This window comes from Hippopotamus amphibius, chromosome 10 (genome assembly GCF_030028045.1).
Source record: "Hippopotamus amphibius kiboko isolate mHipAmp2 chromosome 10, mHipAmp2.hap2, whole genome shotgun sequence".
Classification (NCBI taxonomy): domain Eukaryota; kingdom Metazoa; phylum Chordata; class Mammalia; order Artiodactyla; family Hippopotamidae; genus Hippopotamus; species Hippopotamus amphibius.
Window position 1 is genome coordinate 90,095,168 of NC_080195.1, and position 18,443 is coordinate 90,113,610.

The window sequence follows — 18,443 nt, forward strand, 5'->3', positions numbered from 1 at the left end:
TTTGTAATTTGTGAATCCCAGCCTGAGATCATCTCAGAATTGAGTGGATTAGATGATCTATGCTTGCAAATAGTCCCAGTCTTGCTGCCTGCCAGAAGGAAATGTAAATTCTATTAGAAGATAATATCATCTCAAGCTTTGAATTTTCTCCAGTTTCTTACATACAGTGTCTAGCACTCAAATCAGCCATAATTGGTCATATCAGAAGATAAGACTTGTCCAAAAATTAAGAGAAAATAATGGATAGTTAGAAATATACTTACCGGGAAAGCTGAAAATTAAATTGTTTGTTATATAACTATTAACATGCTCAAAGAATTAGAAGCATGGTTGAGAATTTTGATAGAAAACTTAAAAACTATAAAAAAGAAAAAAATAGAAATTTTAGAACTGAAAAATATGATAAATAAAGTTAAGATCAGTAGATGAGTTTGCCAACATACTAGACACAACTGAAGAGAGAATTAGTCAACTGGACAGTTTGTCCAAGGAACATTTTCACACCAAAGCCATGAAATACAGATGAGAGCATGTAAGAGATATTTTGGACATGGTGTAAATTGTACTAACACAATTTATTTGTAGTTCCAGAGGAGAACTAAAATAGGATAAAAACAATATTTGAAGAGACAATGAAGAATATTCCAAACTTGATGAAAGAGATCAAGCTACAGATACGGGAAGCAATAGGAACCAAGTAGTATGAAAATAAAGAATACTATGTGAAGGCACATTATATAGTAAAACAGAAAAAAACTAGACAGAGAAAATCTTAAAAGCAGGCAGATGGAAAAAGGTATATTGCCTCTATAAAGGAGCAACACTAAGACTTAACAGTTGTCAACGGAAATGCTATCTTTAAAGTGCTGGGAAAAGATAACTGGCCATCTAGAATTCTGTAACTAGCAAAAATCTTTAAAAAATGGAAACAGCCCCCCCCCCCCCCGCCACAATTGTCAGTTTAGCAGAAGCTGAAATAATTTGTTACTAGGAGACCCACATGAGAGAAAATTCTGAAGGGTGTTCAGGAAGAAGAAAAATGTTTTCCAGTGAGAGCTCGGAGCATAGAAGTGGGATTGAGATTTTCCACATTTGTCAGTATTTTCTTTCCTATTTGAATTCCTTGTAAGAACAATCCATATTTTGTCTCCCTTACTTTTATCCCATTTCTTCAAGAGTCATTGCTCCTATTCTACCATCCTACCGGAAAATTGATTTCCCAATTGACAAATCTAATTTTCTTGCCCTTATTGGAATGTGGCAACCTTCAACCTTTGGTAATCTTGTCTTTCATGAAATTTGCCAGTTATTCGTTGATGTACTTCAGAATCTTCTATGGTACTTTATATCTTTGTTGAGAAGTTCCTGGCATAGGTATTTTTTAAAGCTTTGCAGTTATTCTGATACACAACTATGTTTGAAAGTTTTCTCTACTCCTTTTTCTTCTTTGATCTCATACTCCCCTCTTCCTTTACTAGTCTTATTTTGTCTTTCTCATATCTCTTTTTCCTCTGGGTTTTAAATGCTTCTTCCTTAAGTTTCCGATTTTGGTCTATTATTGTACTCACATTTCTGATTTATAACATCTACTCTCATTGTTTTAACTTGCAGTCACAAGATAGTACAAGGGCAGAGACTTGATATATTTTATTCTCTATTGCCTGTCTTCCTTGTCTCTGGTATGTAGTGGGTGCTCTATAAGTATTTGTTAAATGAATGAATAAATGAATGAATATATTCATATTGCTTAAGAAATACTTCAGATCATAATTATCAGTTTTATGGTTTCATCTTTCATATTTAGGTCTTTACATCTATATCTGTATACCTATATCTGACTTTCCTTATATATATTGGACCAGTTTTCCCAGCACCCAGTACTAAACAAAATCTTGTTTTCTCATTGATTTGTGGTGCTCCCTTTATTTTCTAGCAAGTTGGCTAACCCATCTTTTACTAAGGTTTAATACATTACTGCCTCCTATACAATGATTTTTAAACTTTATAAACTGTGACTCACAGAAAGGAATACATTTTACATTGTAAAACACTTTACACATACATATGAATGTAAAATATCACCAATGAAAATTCTACAAACAATACTCTGGTGAATTTACTGTTTATGACATGTTCTGATATTTTCCATTATATTTTATTTCATTTTTTAAAACTAATGTTTATCATGATGACATGAGTGGGTTACAAGCTGTAGTTTAAATCCAGGAAGCTTTTCCATGAGTGTCTTTCATGTGCTTTCGTTATGCTCTATGTGATCAGTATTTCTGTATTTTGGAGTAACATTGCTATTGTTATAATTAAATATCTGTCACCTTTCTAGGCTGTGTGTCTGTTTGACCAGTAGCAATAATATGAGGGTGAGTCAAATATTATCGACACTCTGGCTGTAGAATTTATTTTAATTAACTTTTAGAAAAGACAAATACATCATTTTTCGACATAATCTCCTTGCTTTTCAATACACTTTGTCCATCTGTCAACAAGCTTTCATATTCCCTCATTAAAAAATGTTTTAGGCTGAGCTGTGAGCCACAAATGCACCGCTGTCTTCGGGTCTTCACGTGGACAGGGTCCGGCTCCTTCTTGATGGCTAACACTTGTGCGACCTTCCTTGAACTTCTCTATCCATCCATACACACTTCTTCATAACAAAATACTTTCTCCATACTGTGCACAAAGTCTTTGATAAATAACGGCACCAGGTATACCCTCAGACCAGAAAAAACGAATCACTGCATGCTCCTCTTCTCTAGTGCAGATCGCAAGTGGGGCATCCGTTTTTGCTTGCACCGCAGTTACAAATGAACTGATGTAACGTTCACACCTGCACAGCAGTGACTTGGGAGACAGTAGCCTTGAACAGAAAGCGCTGATAAGACAGTGCGGCCAACAGAAGTTTTAAGATAACCGAATGTGGATAATTTTTGACTTACCCTCGTACATAATTTCTTTGTGTCTCTGTCACCTAGCATCTGGCCCATAAATTTATTCGTACTGTATTTTTATAGAATTGATACCTCTAGAAAACTCATACTGAACATAGCATGTCTAAAAAGTTCTCCACTTTGCATTTGTGTATATTTTATTTTGAGGAAACTGCTTAGGCACATAGTAATATGAAGAAAGGAAACTTTTAATAATATACATTATGTTTTTTTGAGCTGTCCACGTATAATTTTCTGCTTTGCAGTGCAGTAAATATTGCTCATGAGCAAGAATAATATGTCAAAATAAAAGAAATGTGACTTTTTCTCAGGGAGAAAATAGACCTTGTGCTAATGGGAAATATTCTGTATATAAAATAAGTCTCTGAGGCCAGTCATATTTTTATAGTTCTGTTAATAGAGTTTTCCCTTTGGTTATCTTAAATTGTTGTTCTTTTTCAGTCATTATTCAATCTTTTGGAATTTAGAAGACTAGTTCTGAATTACAAGCCTCCATCAAATGTTCAAGATTTACCCCGAAACCAAAAGGTAAAATTATGAAAGGTTGCTAAGCAGAGTGTATATGGTTTTCATATTCTTGTATCTGTGCTTGCTTTTGGGACATTTGCCAAATCAAATCAGAAACAGTGTCAAATTTGAACATCAGCCTATTAATCTCAGCTACAATAGTAACTTCCTATTCTTGGTCAGTATATTGTAAATATGAATTTTTCTTCACCTGTGTGTTAGTAATCGGCCAATTTTCCCCTTGTTTCACGTTTTTAATTGCTTTTTTCTTCTTTTTGGAATGTCAAATTTCAGTAAATTTTATAGATTACCATTTATAATTCAAGGACTTTACTCAGTGGCCTCCTGAAAAATTGTGTGGAAATCAAAAATTTTTCAGTTATTTCTGTAGATGAACTCTTTAAAAGATTAGTTTCACACTGGCTCTCTGCAGTGCAAGTCTATAATTTCTGATATTGCTGGGCAATATAATGTGACAGCACAGGCGCCAGGGCCACATTGCCTGGGTTCTGGCTGTGGACCTAGAGCAAGTTACTTGATCTAGTTACTGCCCGGTTTCCTTATCTGAAAAACATAAATAATAACAGCAGTTATTTTATAGAGTTGCTGTGAGATTTAAATGAGATAAAACACATAAAGGGCTTAGAAGTACCTGGTACATAGTAAGTACCAGGTATCAGCTATTGTTAGTTCTTATACTGTTCATATTAGCCTTTCAAAAAATAGGACTGATTGCATGCAGAAATTCATACTTAACGAAAAAATTAATTATAAAGATGATATGCTTGAGTGTAAGACTTTAGTGATCTTCTCATAAAGAAACGGTTCTGAAGGGGACTGGTTGCAAAGACAAAGAAGTTAAAGTTTTTTAAAGTAGGTTTCAGTAGTGTTGAACTTTGTGTGACCTAGTTAGTAGTTATGATACATTATTATGTTTTCCTTTTAGTGTATAATTTTGAAAATTACTTTTCCTACAAACATGTGAAACACTTCAAATGCAAGGTGGTGGGAGTACAATTTGATTTATAACCAGCTTTTCAGGCTGTAATCTTTGGCTATAAGGTGTCAGACTGATAAGCCATTTTCAAAGGGAACCAAGATCACCTGACCAACTACTCATATCCTCAGAGAAATTAAGCAAACCCCTTTCAGTCATTACAGTTTTTACATGAAACTTTTTGGACTATTGCCTCCCCTGTCACAGTTTGGTTAGTTCTTTCTTCTGATGTCTTGGTTGAAGTATATTTATAATTCACATGATTATTTACAATTATTACTTGTAATTAGATATTCATATATATCTTAACCTTTTATTTTCCTGAATATTAGTGCTTTACAGAGTATTAATTTCTTTTATTCTTTAAAGTATTGAGTAAGACCAACTTAGTTTTACAGTCTACTTGAAAAACAATTGTGATATCCATGCTTATGTACCAGAGTTAGTTAGGGAGTCATGAGAATGTTCAGCTGAATACTAGAGAAATGTATAAATCTAATATTTAGCATCTTTCTAGAGAAATTTCTCACAGTGGAAGGGTCTGCATGTCCAGGTGTCCTTTAGCTTAAGGAATTAAAATAATCTCTACCACCATTCTGGGGGGGAAAAAAAGCACTAAATGAAGAATACCTTGCAATTTTATAAAAGATTGTTCTACAAATGAGGTAGTTCTTTCATTTTACATGGTGACCGCAGTACATACTGTAACTTGACAGTTTTGAAGTAAATATGTGGGATTTATAGGTAGTTATCAGTCACTGATTGATTGGTGTAACAGTTCAATTCAGTTGAAGTGATAGAAGATGCAGGTTTTAAAAAGGGGTCAGTGTGACTTTAATCACTTATTATTCAATAATGAATTTATACCAAACCCACCTAATGTTTACTGCTCCACTGAGTCTGAATACCCTTAGGATTCACTTTGATCAAATCACAGAGATGTCATTTGCATGCGTTGCTAAGCAGGATATTTTTTTATCAGCAATTAAAAGTTGCAACAAGTATTATATACCTGTTGAGTGAGGCAAAGAAATGGAGTCTTTGAAATCAGTTTGCACTTTAGATAGACTTGGTTATTGCTTCTAGAGGTTGAAACTGATTTTATACATCCATATTTATTTGTGCTGTTTGTAATTTTAATGTCCAGGAGAATTGTGAGGTTACTAGAAATATAAAGATAGATTCTCACTATAAATATCTTACCTTTCCCCATCCCCACACATAGTCTCATTTGGCTTAAAAAGCCACAAACTGATGGCAAAACATATATTAAGTGTTGAGAAAACAGAGACATAAGTTTATAATATTTAGAGGTAATCACCACATAAGTAGATCAAATCTTTATTAATTATAAGATTATTATTTAAAGTCTTGATTTAGGATGAATATTTTCAAATAAACAATATTTTCCCTATTTTACTCAGAAGTGAGATGCATATGAGAAGGGAATGAGTTTAGTTCAATACCTTACTATATTATTGAGCAAATACCTGAGTGAAGTGTATATTTTATAATAAAAAGAGGCATTTTGGAATTTTTGTCTTTAGCCATGATGACGTAACAGAAACTGGGTTTACAAGTTTCAGCAAATGTTCAAGGAGTCAAAGCATACAAAGTAAGTTTTTCAGCTACAGTGAAGTTAACTTAGAAATCAACAACAGAAAGATATGTAGAAAATCCTCCTAGTACTTGGAAATTATTTATACCTCTAAACAACCCCAGGAACAAAGAACAAATCAAAAAGGAAATTTCATAGTATTCTGAACTGAATAAAAATTAAAACATGACATATCAAAATCAGAGGGATGTAGCTAAAGTAGTGGTTAGTGGAAAATATATGAACTAAATGCCTTATTAGAAAATAAGAATAGTTTCAAATTAGTGGCATCAGATTGCATCAAGCAATTAGGAAATAAAGCTCATTAATTTGAAAGCAGAAGAAAGGAAATAATAAAGATAAGAGCATAAATCTATGAAATAGACATCAAGAAAACAATAGAGAAAAATTAATGAAACCACAAGCTGCTTCTTAAGAAAATTGGTAAAATCGATAAACTTCTTGGTAGACTGAGCAAGAAAAAAGAGAGAAGAAACAAATTACCAAAATAAAGAATGAAAGAGAGGCATATCACTGCATATTCTGTAGACAGCATGAGAGAAAAAGTGGGATATTATAAACAACAGACAAATATCTTGAAAGGCAAAAGCTATTGAAACTAATTGATGAAAAGATAGATAAGCTGAGTATCTCTATATTAAAAGAAATTGAATTTTTAATTAAGAACCTACCCACCCAAAAAAAAAAAAAAAAAAAACAATAGCAACAAAATTTATTGGTGAGTTATACCAAACATTTAAGGAAGAAATAATACCAATTCTCTGTTTTTGCAGAAAATTGAAGAGGTAAAACTTCCAGATTTATTCTATGATACCAGCATTACGCTGAAACCAAAAGTAGAAAAATATATTTCAAGAAAAGAAAACTACAGACCAATATTCCTCATGAATAATAGAAGCAAAAATTGTCAGATTTTTGGCATGCTGAATGCTGCATTGCATATAAAGGATAATACTTCATTGGCAAGTGGTGATTATCCAGGACTGAAACATTGGTTTAGTGTTCAGAAATCAATATAATGCATCATATTAACAGATTAGACAAGAAAAGCCATATGACTGTCTGAGTAGATGAAGAAAAAGGATTTGACAAAAGCTAACATCTATTTATGGCAAAATCTCTCAGAAACTAGGAATGGAAAGAAACTTTTCATCCTGATAAAGCTCATTTGTGAGAAACTTACAACTAATTATAATTAATGGTGAAAGACTGAATCCTTTTCCTCAAAGATTAGTAACAAGCAAAGATGTCAGCCCTCACCACTTTTCTATTAAACATTAGACTGGCGTTCTTAACCAGTGCTGTAATGCAAGAAAAAGAAATAAGCATGCACACTGGAAAGGAAGAAACAAAGCTGTTTTTCATGTATATGATTGATTGTCTATTTAGAAAATCCTAAGTACTCTACCAAAAAAAAAAAAAAAAATGCTGGAATCAAGAAATGAGTTCATTCAGCAACATTACATGATACAAGACAAACATTAAAAAAAAAATTGTGTTTCTTAACACTAGCAACATACAATTGGAAATTTAAATTAAAAAATACTTATGTAGGACAGCATGGAATATTAAAGTACACAAAAGATATGGAAAACTATAGAACATTGCTGAGTGAAATTAAAGAAATAAAGAGATATACTATGTTCATGGATCAGGGGATTCAATATTGTTATCAGTTGTCCCCAGTTTAATCTATAGAATCAGTGTAATCCAGTTATAATCCCAGCAGGCATTTTCGTAGAAATTGACAAATTGATTGTAAAATTTATATGGAAAATCAAGGGATGTGTAATAGCTATAGTAATTTTAAAAAGAAAGGCAATGTTAGAGGAATTAATTATCAGGCTACGATGATCAAGACACTGTGTTATTGGTGGAAAGATAGTCATATAGATCAAAAGAACAGAATAGAGAGTCCAGAAATAGAGTAACACATATTAGGGCAATTGGTTTTAATCAGTGTTGCCAAAACAATTCAGTGGTCAAAGGAAAATCTTTTAAACTATGTCATAGACAGAAAAATACTTTTCAAGCTTTACAGGGCACTATATATGGGAAAAAAATTGTAATGAACTGTAGACCTAATTAAAGCAGGAAACTAAAACTATAAAAATTCTTGAAGAAGACATAGAAAATTTTAGGGTTTTTGATTAAGAAAAGATTTCTTAAGTAGACAATAAACAGGCACAAATCATACAAGAAAAAATTGGTAAGTTGGGCTTCATCAAAATGAATAGCTTGTCTTTGAAAAATTTACACAAAGGGAAAAGGCAAGCCACAGATTGGGAGAAAATATTAGCAAAACATGTATCACTCAAAGGAATTGTATCTAAAATATATACAGAACTTGTACATCTCAGTAGTAAGACAAATAACCTATTACTATATTGGGAAAACTCTCAAGAGATTACAATAGCAAAGAAAATACAGAGATTGTCAGTAACTACATGAAACGATGCTCAGTGTTACTAGTCATTAAGGCAAATGCAAATTAAAACTAGAGGTGCCACTAGAAGAACTGAAGTTAAAAAATATAGCCCATATCCAGGTGTTTTAGAATGTGGACCCAGAACTCTCATTACACTTCCAGTGAGAATATAAAACTGCATAATGCCTTTGAAAAACTGTTTCTTAAAAACATCTACCATACAGCCTAGCCATTTCCCTTCAGTTCTCTACTCAAGAGGAATGAAAGCATGTATCCACACAAAGAGACATCCAGTAGTATCCACAGCAGCTGGAACAGGTTAATGGATAAGTAAGTTGTGGTCTCTCCACGCAATGGAATCCCACTCAGCAATAAAGTGGAATGAATTATTAATGTACATAATCATAAGGGTGAAGTTCAAAATAATTATGCTGATTGTAGGAAACCAGACTATAGCGAGTACATAGAGTATGATTTGACTCATATAAATTTCTAGAAAATATAAAGTAACCATGATTGCCTGAGAATGAGTAGGGAGTGGAGTGAGGGATGAAGAAAGTTTTGGGGGTGATGGACAGGTATGTTATTGATTATGGTGATACATTCATGGATGTATACATATGTGAAGCTCGTAAAATTGTACACTTTCTAATGTATAGTATATTGTACATTGTATCTTGATAAATCTGTTAAAAAAGATAAAGAATCATGTTTGAATAGTTTCTGTATGTGGTAGTATCTTCATAATTTAGCCACATGCAATAGCTAGTCTTAATAGCATTCACTAATTTTGCCTTTTGAAATTCAAGGAGATTTTTTTAGCCACAGGAATTCGTTGAGAACAAAAAATGTTTTATTAAAGTATTTAACTTTTCACATGTTTCTCAGCAGAATTTCACTTAATTTTCAGAAGTCATTTATTTCACACTTGTTATTTGGCAAGGAATGTCTCAAAAAACTGCCTTGCCTTAGATATAGTGATAAATGAAGAAATTGATCACAAGAAATTAAGGATATTTCTGGAAATTATTTTGTGATTTAAAACTTTTAGTATTTACACTCTTGAAACCTATTTATATAGGGCACTTGTTGGGAAATAGTGAGTACCACAGAAAAATCATGGATTAGTTTTTTTATCTCATTTAAAACTTTTGCATTTAATCTTTATCATCAGTGATAGAATTTATTATGCTTAAATAAAATCCATGTTTTTTTATAAATTAGCATTTTTATGTTAGATTTATATACTTTCTGATTGCTGTGATGTCTGTGCAATTTTTAGATCAAATAAGTTTTGGAATCAGTTTTATTCCCTTACACCTATTTCTTAGGATTCCTTGTTTAATGCATTCTGGGAACAACTGTTTCTGTATTAATTGATTATATTACTCTGGGCAACAACTGTACACACAGACACACACCCCTACAAAACTATGCAAACTTGGAAAATTTTTCTAATATTTAAATAGTATATATAAGCTTTATCTGTTAAACTTGTTAATTTCAAGAGCTAACCATAGTAACAACTGCCTGTTCAATTTGTTACTATAATGTATTTCACTAATGTATGTGAATTACATTCATATAAAAAGTTTCTTATTTTAAAATAAATTGTTTGTGATTGATAACATTTGGTTGTTTTTGTTACTTCTGAAAGATTTGGTTTAATCAACCAGGAAGAATTGAGTGCCTGTTTTGTGTAGCAGAAAGTTGTGAAAGATACAGGTGTTCTTGTCTTTGAGAAACTTAGCTTATTGAAAAACAAAAGTGAGTTTTCAAAGGAACACTAGAAGGATGATACATTAATATTAGGATCTAGTCTAATTACTTATTAGACTAGTGTTAGTCTGATAATTAGGATTATCTCATAACAGTGGCAGTTAGTGATTCATGGCTGAGTGAAAAACATTCATTTCAGTAGATGTGGGGTTTGAAGAGAGCATTGACTTGGAGGGTCCTGGGAAGGCTTCATGGAGGAGGAGGGATTTTTGCTTAAATGGGTTTATTGAGGGTAAAGTACTTAAATAGTGCTTGGCACGTGGTTAGTACTCATTGAATGTTGGCTCCTGTTATTGCTGTCCTCAGCTGCAGCTGGGCTTTGCGGAATGGAAAGGATTATAATAGACACTTAACTGAGGATATTCTTGGCTGGGTAATGATATGATTTGCTGTGAATATGTGGCATTTATGCTAAAATTGTGAGCTTAGGCTAGGTCCTCTGCTGTTTGTGCGCTTGACTCCTCTTTTCAGTCTCCTAGATGACACCAACACACTTCTTTTTCTGTGATAATAGGAGTGCTGGATTCATCCCTAATCTATATTAGTTAAATTTTTAGTTAATTTTAAAATGAGTATCTCTTTACCAGTAAAGATTTTAATCTTCACTGAAGGATTTTTTCTTTTTTTTCAATAGGAGCATCGGAATTTGCCTTTTATGCGTGAGCTTCGGTATCTATTTGCACTTCTTGTTGGTACTAAAAGGAAATATGTTGATCCATCAAGAGCAGTTGAAATTCTTAAGGATGCTTTCAAATCAAATGACTCCCAGCAGGTAGCTTTGTTGTGCTTACTTGTTTATTGTTTTTATTTTATTTAATCTGATCTTTCCTTAAGCAGTTTTTTTCAGATAAATGACAATTTAAAATGTTATTTATCTTTACAAAAATAAGCTGGAGCCATTTAAAACATTGTTTATTTGGAAGATTTACTTTTAAATTAAGAAATAGTAATAATCTTGAAAGTATATGATAAATGAAGCTGTAATTTATATTATAATTAAAATTACTAAATGAAAGCAGTGGGTAAAATTAAGAATGTTCACAAATATGTAATTAAAAATCTTCACCCAAGGTGTGAAGATCTATCTATCACACAAGGTGTGATAACCCAATGTCAGTATAGTATACATGCTTTTGACATGCCTGTTTTTGGTGGCAGAAAGTGGTTTTCCTTAATTACTCAGAGGTTTCTGAATGACCTTAACTTTGTTTCTGAATGATGTTAACTTTGTTTCTGAATGATATTAACCTTGTTATTGTTTCTTTTACTTCCCAGTCTTTATGTAGTGCTGCTTGGTTACTTTTTATCAATTTCTTAGAAAGAATATGGGGAATTTTCCTATAAAAATAGAAAATGTCTGTAAACAAAGCAACATTTTCACATATAATTTGAGAAGTCAGAAAAATTAAAGGAAAGCAGAAGAGAAGCAAAGAAAGTAGCAGAAAATAACAACAACAGTGTGGGAAAGGATGATGTAATGGGCAGAAGATAAAGACAATACTTGAGAAGAGATTAAAAAAAAATCCGCTACATTTGCAGTGTAGTTGTTGTAGTACTTGGATATATATCTGTTATGTGGATGTGTGGAGAGGGTGTTTAGAGGAGGGTTCTGAAAGATGTCTGATTTTGCCACTGCCTTCCCTGTGCTGGTTTTTTTTTTTTTTTTTTTTTTTTTTAGTTTATTTTTTATGGCAAAGAAATGAACAAAAAAGGTGGTCACATCAGAATTTGCTTATATTTGTTGTTGTTTTCAGTCCCCCCTCCCACCCCCCCCCCCAACATTTTCTTCTGAAGAGTATTGGATAACTAGGAAACCTTTTTGTTTCTTGTCAGATACAACCTTGCAGGGTAGGGTTATTGAAAAGTATGGGAAGTCGTTTTAAGGTATTATATCAATACCAGACAGCTGTAACAAATTACTGCAAACTGAGTGATTGCAAAACAATAGAAAATGATTCTCTTATAGTTCTAGAAGTTCAAAATAAAGGTGTTGGCAGGGCTGTGCTCCCTCCAGTGGCTCTCAAGGAGAATCCTTCCTTGCCTCCACCGTCTGGTGACTCCTGATCTTCCTTGGCTTGTGGCTCCAGTCTCTGTCTTCATCTTTACATGATCTTTCTCCCTGTATGTCTGTGTGCCTGCTCCTTTTTTTTTTTTTTTTTTCCCTCTTATAAGAGTACCCATCATTGGATTTAGGGCCTACCTTAATCCAGGATGATCTCCTCTTGAGATCGGTACCTTCCTTACATCTGCAAAGACTCTTATTCCAAATATGGTCGGATTCTGAGGTTCCAAGTGAACATAAATTTTCACACGCCTCAATTTAACCCACTACAGGTGGTCAGAATTTTTATAACTGGCTTTTTGTGTTTAGTTATCTTTATATGGCTTTCGTGCAATTTAGTTAAGCTTCCTAGACCTTAGTTTCAACATTTTAAAGATAAATAGGTTGGCCCAGATGCTCTTCAGAAAACTTCTAGCTGTGAAAGTGTATAATAGTAAGTTTGTTTTATAGTTGGGGATATTTTGATAAAGGCAAATTGCTTACACTTACTTGTCTTTGGGCAGCCATAGTAGGATGGCTTTATCCCCCCACCCCACTCCCCGTACAGGTTCTATGCAAGTCTGTTTGCTATGCTCCAGGTCAGGTTATTGAAAGAATTTTATGGTAGTTGATAAGTACAGCTGCCACTGCTTATTCCTGTCTATCTTTGTCAGGTGAGCTAGGACTGAAGGAAAGGATGGCAAAAGGTGAAGATGGTGCTGGTTCTCATTGAAGAATCAGCTTGAAGTTCATGAGGTGGTAGACTTGAGAATGGGAGAGTCAGTGATTGATTGGACTCAACTTATCCAAGTAAACATATATCTTAGTAACATTGAATATGGCTTAAAAAGTTGTGTGTAACAGTTCAGTTGAAAAAATGAATTGTCTAAAAGCACATATTCCTTCTAAGACAGAAGCCAGTAATAAATCTTTATATATTACTCTTTGGTAATGTGAGTCCCTCATTTTATGAAGATTCATTAGGAAGCTCTTTGACGGGGGGCGGGGGGATAATAACTTTTTAAAAATCTCATGTTTGAATTTTTATATATGTACATTTATTATATTTATATGTATACACACACATATATATTTTATCCTCCTAAGGTGAAACCCAGTTACATGATTATGAATATAATGCTCGTTTTTCTCAAATACTGATTTTATGCTCCAGTTAAGTTATAAATATTTCTTGTATTTGATGTGAAACATTTCATATGATGCCTTTGTGAGAAGTTAGTTAATTATACATTTGAAAAGACTGACTGTAAGTTTTATGTTGTCGTATTTAGTGTTTTCATTGATAGGCTCAAAGATCAACAAGACTTTTTTTTTCCCCCCCACAGCAAGACGTGAGTGAGTTTACACACAAATTATTAGATTGGTTAGAAGATGCCTTCCAAATGAAAGCTGAAGAGGAGACGTAAGTTACTGTGAAATTTAGTGATGGGGTTTAGGAAAGCGATAAATAACACACTTTTTCTCTTATGTATTCAGTGTCAACAGAGAAATAAGAATCTGAGATAAGTGTATGGAAACCCAAATGTTATCTGTATTATTGACAAGCTCTTTGGAATTTGTGACCACAAATGCTGGGTAGCTTTAGATGTCCAATATAAGATCAGAATCTAGGGAGAAATGTCTAAAAAGCGATCTCTGAAGAAGCTAACCCCATGCCCTCAGTCCTTTCTTAGACACAACAGTCATATTCCATGAAGAGGAATGGGTTAGTGGTGGGGAAACATGACAGGAGTGATAATTCTGATGAAATCTTTTTACATGGAATCATGAGGACAGTGATGTAAAGTTTCTCCTCAACATTCCCTGGCTTTTTATTTTGTGCACATTAGGTTGAATATAAGACTCTGGTATTTTAAAATATGTGGGCAGACCTCCTTAGAGGAAGAAATTCACACACTTTCAGGGTGGCCTCTTCCCTTTCTCTTGAGGCCACTCTCCTAACAACAAACTTTGGTTGCTTTGTGCACCTTCCTGAAACATTGGTGGACATTTAGGATTTGCCACCATAGGCTCTTTTGTGTTTCTACAAGATGCAGTACTTAAATTAACACCTAGGATACAGGCAGAAGTCCAAGGCTGAAAATTCTTTCCTTCTCTTTTTATCGGTTTTTTTTTTTTTGTTTTTCTTTGAGTTTTATTGAAATGTAATTGACATACAGCACTGTGTACGTTAAAAGTATACAGCATGATTTTCTGACATATACCTCATGAAATGATTACTACAATGAGTTTAGGGAACATCCATCATCTTATATAGGTACAAAATATAAGAAAAAGAAAAAAATATTTTCTTCTTGTAATGAGAACTCTTAGAATTTAATCTCGTACAGATTTCAAACATAACATATAGCAGTGTTAACTATATTATTCATGTTCAGTACTTATTTATCTTATAACTAGAAGTTTGTGCCTTTTGACCACCTTTGTCATCATACAGAGATATTCAGTTATTGACTATATTCCCTATACTGTACTTCCCTGTGACTCATTTATTTTGTAACCAGAAGTTTCTGCCTCTTCATTTCCCTCAACTACTTCACTCATCCCCCCATCCACTTTCCTACTAGCAGCCATCTATTTGTTCTCTGTATCTATGACTCTGTTCCTCTGTTCTGTGTTTGTTTGTTTGTTTTTTAAATTCCACGTGTGAGATCATATAATATTTGTCTTTCTCTGACTTATTTCACTTAGCATAATACCCTCTAGGTCTATCTATGTTGTCACAAATGGAAAGGTTTCATTCTTTCTTATTGCTGAATAATATTACGTGGTACACACACACACACACACACACACACACACCCCACACACACACTCACACCCCCCCCCACATCTTTATCCATTTACATATCACTGGGCACTTAGGTTGCTTCTATGTTGTAGCTGTTGTGAATAATGCTGCAGTGAACATAGGGATGCATATATCTTTTTGAATTAGTGTTTTTGTTTTCTTTGGATAAGTACCCAAAAGTGGAATTGCTGGATCATATAGTAGTTCTGTTTTTAACTTTTTGAAAACCTCTGTGCTGTTTGGCATAGCGACTGTACCAGTTTGCATTATAAGAGTGCACGAGGGTTCCTTTTTCTCCACATTTTTGGCAGCGTTTGTTGTTTGTTGTCTTTTTAATAGCCATTCTGACAGGTGTGAGGTGATACCTCATTTCCCTCATGATTAGTGATGTTGAGCATCTTTTCATGTGCCTGTTGGCCATCTGTATGTCTTTGGAAAAGTCTTTATTCAGCTCTATGCCCATTTTTTAATTAAGTTATTTTTTTTTAATTGAGTTATATGAGTTCTTTGTATTTTGGATATTAACCCCTTATCAGACATATCATTTGCAGATATCTTCTGCCATTCAGTAGGTGGCTTTTTCATTTTGTTAACAGTTTCCTTTACTCTGCAAAAGCTTTTTAGTTTGATGTAGTCCTGTTTATTTTTGCTTTTGTTTCCTTCGCCTGAGGAGACATATTCAAAAAAATTTTGCTAAGATTGAAGTCAAAACGCCTACTGCCTATGTTTTCCTCTAGGAATTTTATGGTTTCAGGTAGTCCTTAATACGTTTTAAGTTTTTTGTATATGGTGTAAGAAAGTGGTTTAATTTAATTTTTTTGTATGTAGCTGTCTAGTTTTCCCAACACCATTTGTTGAAGAGGCTTTCTTTTCCCCATTGTATATTTTTGCCTCCTTTGGTGTAGATTAATTGACCCTGCAGGTGTAGGTTTGTTTCTGAGCTCTCTGTTCTGTTCTATCTACCTGTCTGTTTTTGTGCTGGTACTATACTGTTTTGATTTCTGTAGCCTTGTAGTATAGTTTGAAATCAGGAAGCATGATACTGTTGGTTTTAGCTAACATTTTTCTTATATGTATATATTTTTTTCAGATTCTTTTCCTATACAGGTTATTACAGAGTATTGATTACAATTCCTTGTGCCATATAGTAGGTCCTTGTTGATTATCTATTTTATATATAGTAGTATGCATATGTTAATCATAACCGCATAATTTATCCCTCCCCTCCATCTTTACCCTTTGGTAACCATAAGTTTTTTCCTATGTCTGTGAGTCTGTTTCAGTTTTGTAAATAAGTTCATTTGTGTCATTTTTTTTAGATTCCACTTATAAGTGATATCATATAATATTTGTCTTTCTCTGTCTGACTTCACTTAATATGATAATATCTACTCCATTCATGTTGCTACAAATAGCATTATCTCATTATTTTTTATGGCTGAGTTGTATTCCATTGTATATATGTACCACATCTTCGTTATCATCTGTCAGTGGACATTTAGGTTGCTTCCATGTCTTGGCTATTGTAGATAGAGCTGCAGTGAACATTGGGGTGCATGTATCTTTTTGAACTATGCTTTTCTCTGGTTATATGTCCAGGAGTGGGATTGCTGGATCATATGGTAGCTCTATTTTTAGTTTTTTAAGGAACCTCCATACTGTTCTCCACAGTGTCTGTACCACTTTATAGTCCCACCAACAGTGTAGGAGGGTTACCTTTTCTCCATGCCCTCTCCTGCATTTATTGTTTGTAGACTGTTTGATGATGGCAGTTGTGACCATCGTGAGGTGATAGCTCATTGTAGTTTTGATTTACATTTCTCTAATAATTAGTACTGTTGAACTCTTCTTTTGAGGGTTGGTCATTTGTATGACTTCTTTGGAGAAATGTCTATTTAGCTCTTCTGCCCATTTTTCTATTGGATTTTATTATTATTATTGATATTGAGCTACATGAGCTGTGTATTTTGGAGATTAATCCCTGGTTGGTCGCATCTTTTGCAAGTATTTTCTTCCATTCTGTTAGCTGTCCTTTTATTTCCTTATGGTTTCCTTTGCTGTGCAAAGGCTTTTTAAGTTTTATTAGGTTCCATTTATTTATTTTTGTTTTTAATTTTTGTTACTCTAGGAGGTGGATCCAAAAAGATATTGCTGTGATTTATGTTAAAGAGTGTTCTGTGTATGTTTTCCTCTAACAGTTTTATAGTATCCAGTCTTAAATTTAGGTCTTTAATAATCCAGTTTGAGTTTATTTTTCTGAATGATGTTAGAGAATGCTCTGATTTTATTCTTTTACACATAGCTGTCCCATTTTCCCAGCACTACTTATTGAAGAGACTGTCTTTTCTCCATTGTATATTCTTGCCTCCTTTGTCATAGATTAATTGATCATAGGTGTATGGGTTTATTTCTGGGCTTTCTATCCTGTTCCATTGATCTATAAGTCTGTCTTTGTGCCAGTACCATCTCTAATTTTATTAATTTGAGCCATCATCCTTTTTCTTGATGAGTTTGGCTAAAGGTTTATCAATTTTGTGTATCTTTTCAAAAAACCAACTTTTAGTTTCATTAATCTTTTCTCTTGTTTTCTTTCTCTCTATTTCATTTGTTTCTGCTCTGCTCTTTATGATTCCTTTCCTTCTGCTAACTGGATTTTGTTTGTTCTTTCTCTAGGTGCTTTAGGTGTAAGGTTAGGTTGTTTACTTGGGATTTTTCTTCTTTCCTGAGGTAAGATTGTATTGCTATAAATTTCCCTCTTAGAATTGCTTTTGCTATGTCCCGTAGGTTTCAGAGGGTTGTGTTTTCATTTTCATTTGTCTTTAGGTATTTTTTGATTTCCTCTTTGACTTCTTCAGTGACCATTGGTTGTTTGGTAGCATATTGTTTAACCTTCACATTTTTTTTTCCATGGTTTTTTTTCTGGTAGTTGATGTCCAAGCTCATAGTATTGTGGTCAGAAAAGATGCTTTATATGATTTCAGTTTTCTTAAAATTGCTTGTTTTGTGGCTCATCCTGTGATCTGTGCTGGAGAATGTTCCATGTTCACTTGAAAAGATTGTGTATTCTGCTGCTTTCAGATGGAATCCTCTATAAATATCAATTGAGTTCATGTGGTCTAATGTGTCATTCAAGGCCTGCGTTATTGATTTTCTGTCTGGATGATCTGTCCATTGATGTAAGTGGGGTGTTAATGTTCTCCACTATTGTTGTTTTACTGTTGATTTCTCCTTTTGTGGCTGTTAGCATTTACCTTATGTACTGAGGTGCTCCCATGTTGGGTGCATATATATTTAC

At 33.5% G+C, this 18,443-nt stretch overlaps 1 protein-coding gene across 12 annotated transcripts in view; it reads left to right on the forward strand.

Annotated features, from left to right (window-relative positions):
- Positions 1-18,443, forward strand: part of USP25 (ubiquitin specific peptidase 25) — a 143,113-nt gene that overhangs the window by 48,554 nt on the left and 76,116 nt on the right. For all 12 annotated transcript variants that reach the window (XM_057696283.1, XM_057696284.1, XM_057696287.1 and 9 more), the window contains 3 exons: positions 3,408-3,494; positions 10,930-11,067; positions 13,683-13,759. In XM_057696283.1, coding sequence (XP_057552266.1) covers positions 3,408-3,494; positions 10,930-11,067; positions 13,683-13,759 — 302 coding nt within the window. The remainder of the gene's footprint in view (positions 1-3,407; positions 3,495-10,929; positions 11,068-13,682; positions 13,760-18,443) is intronic.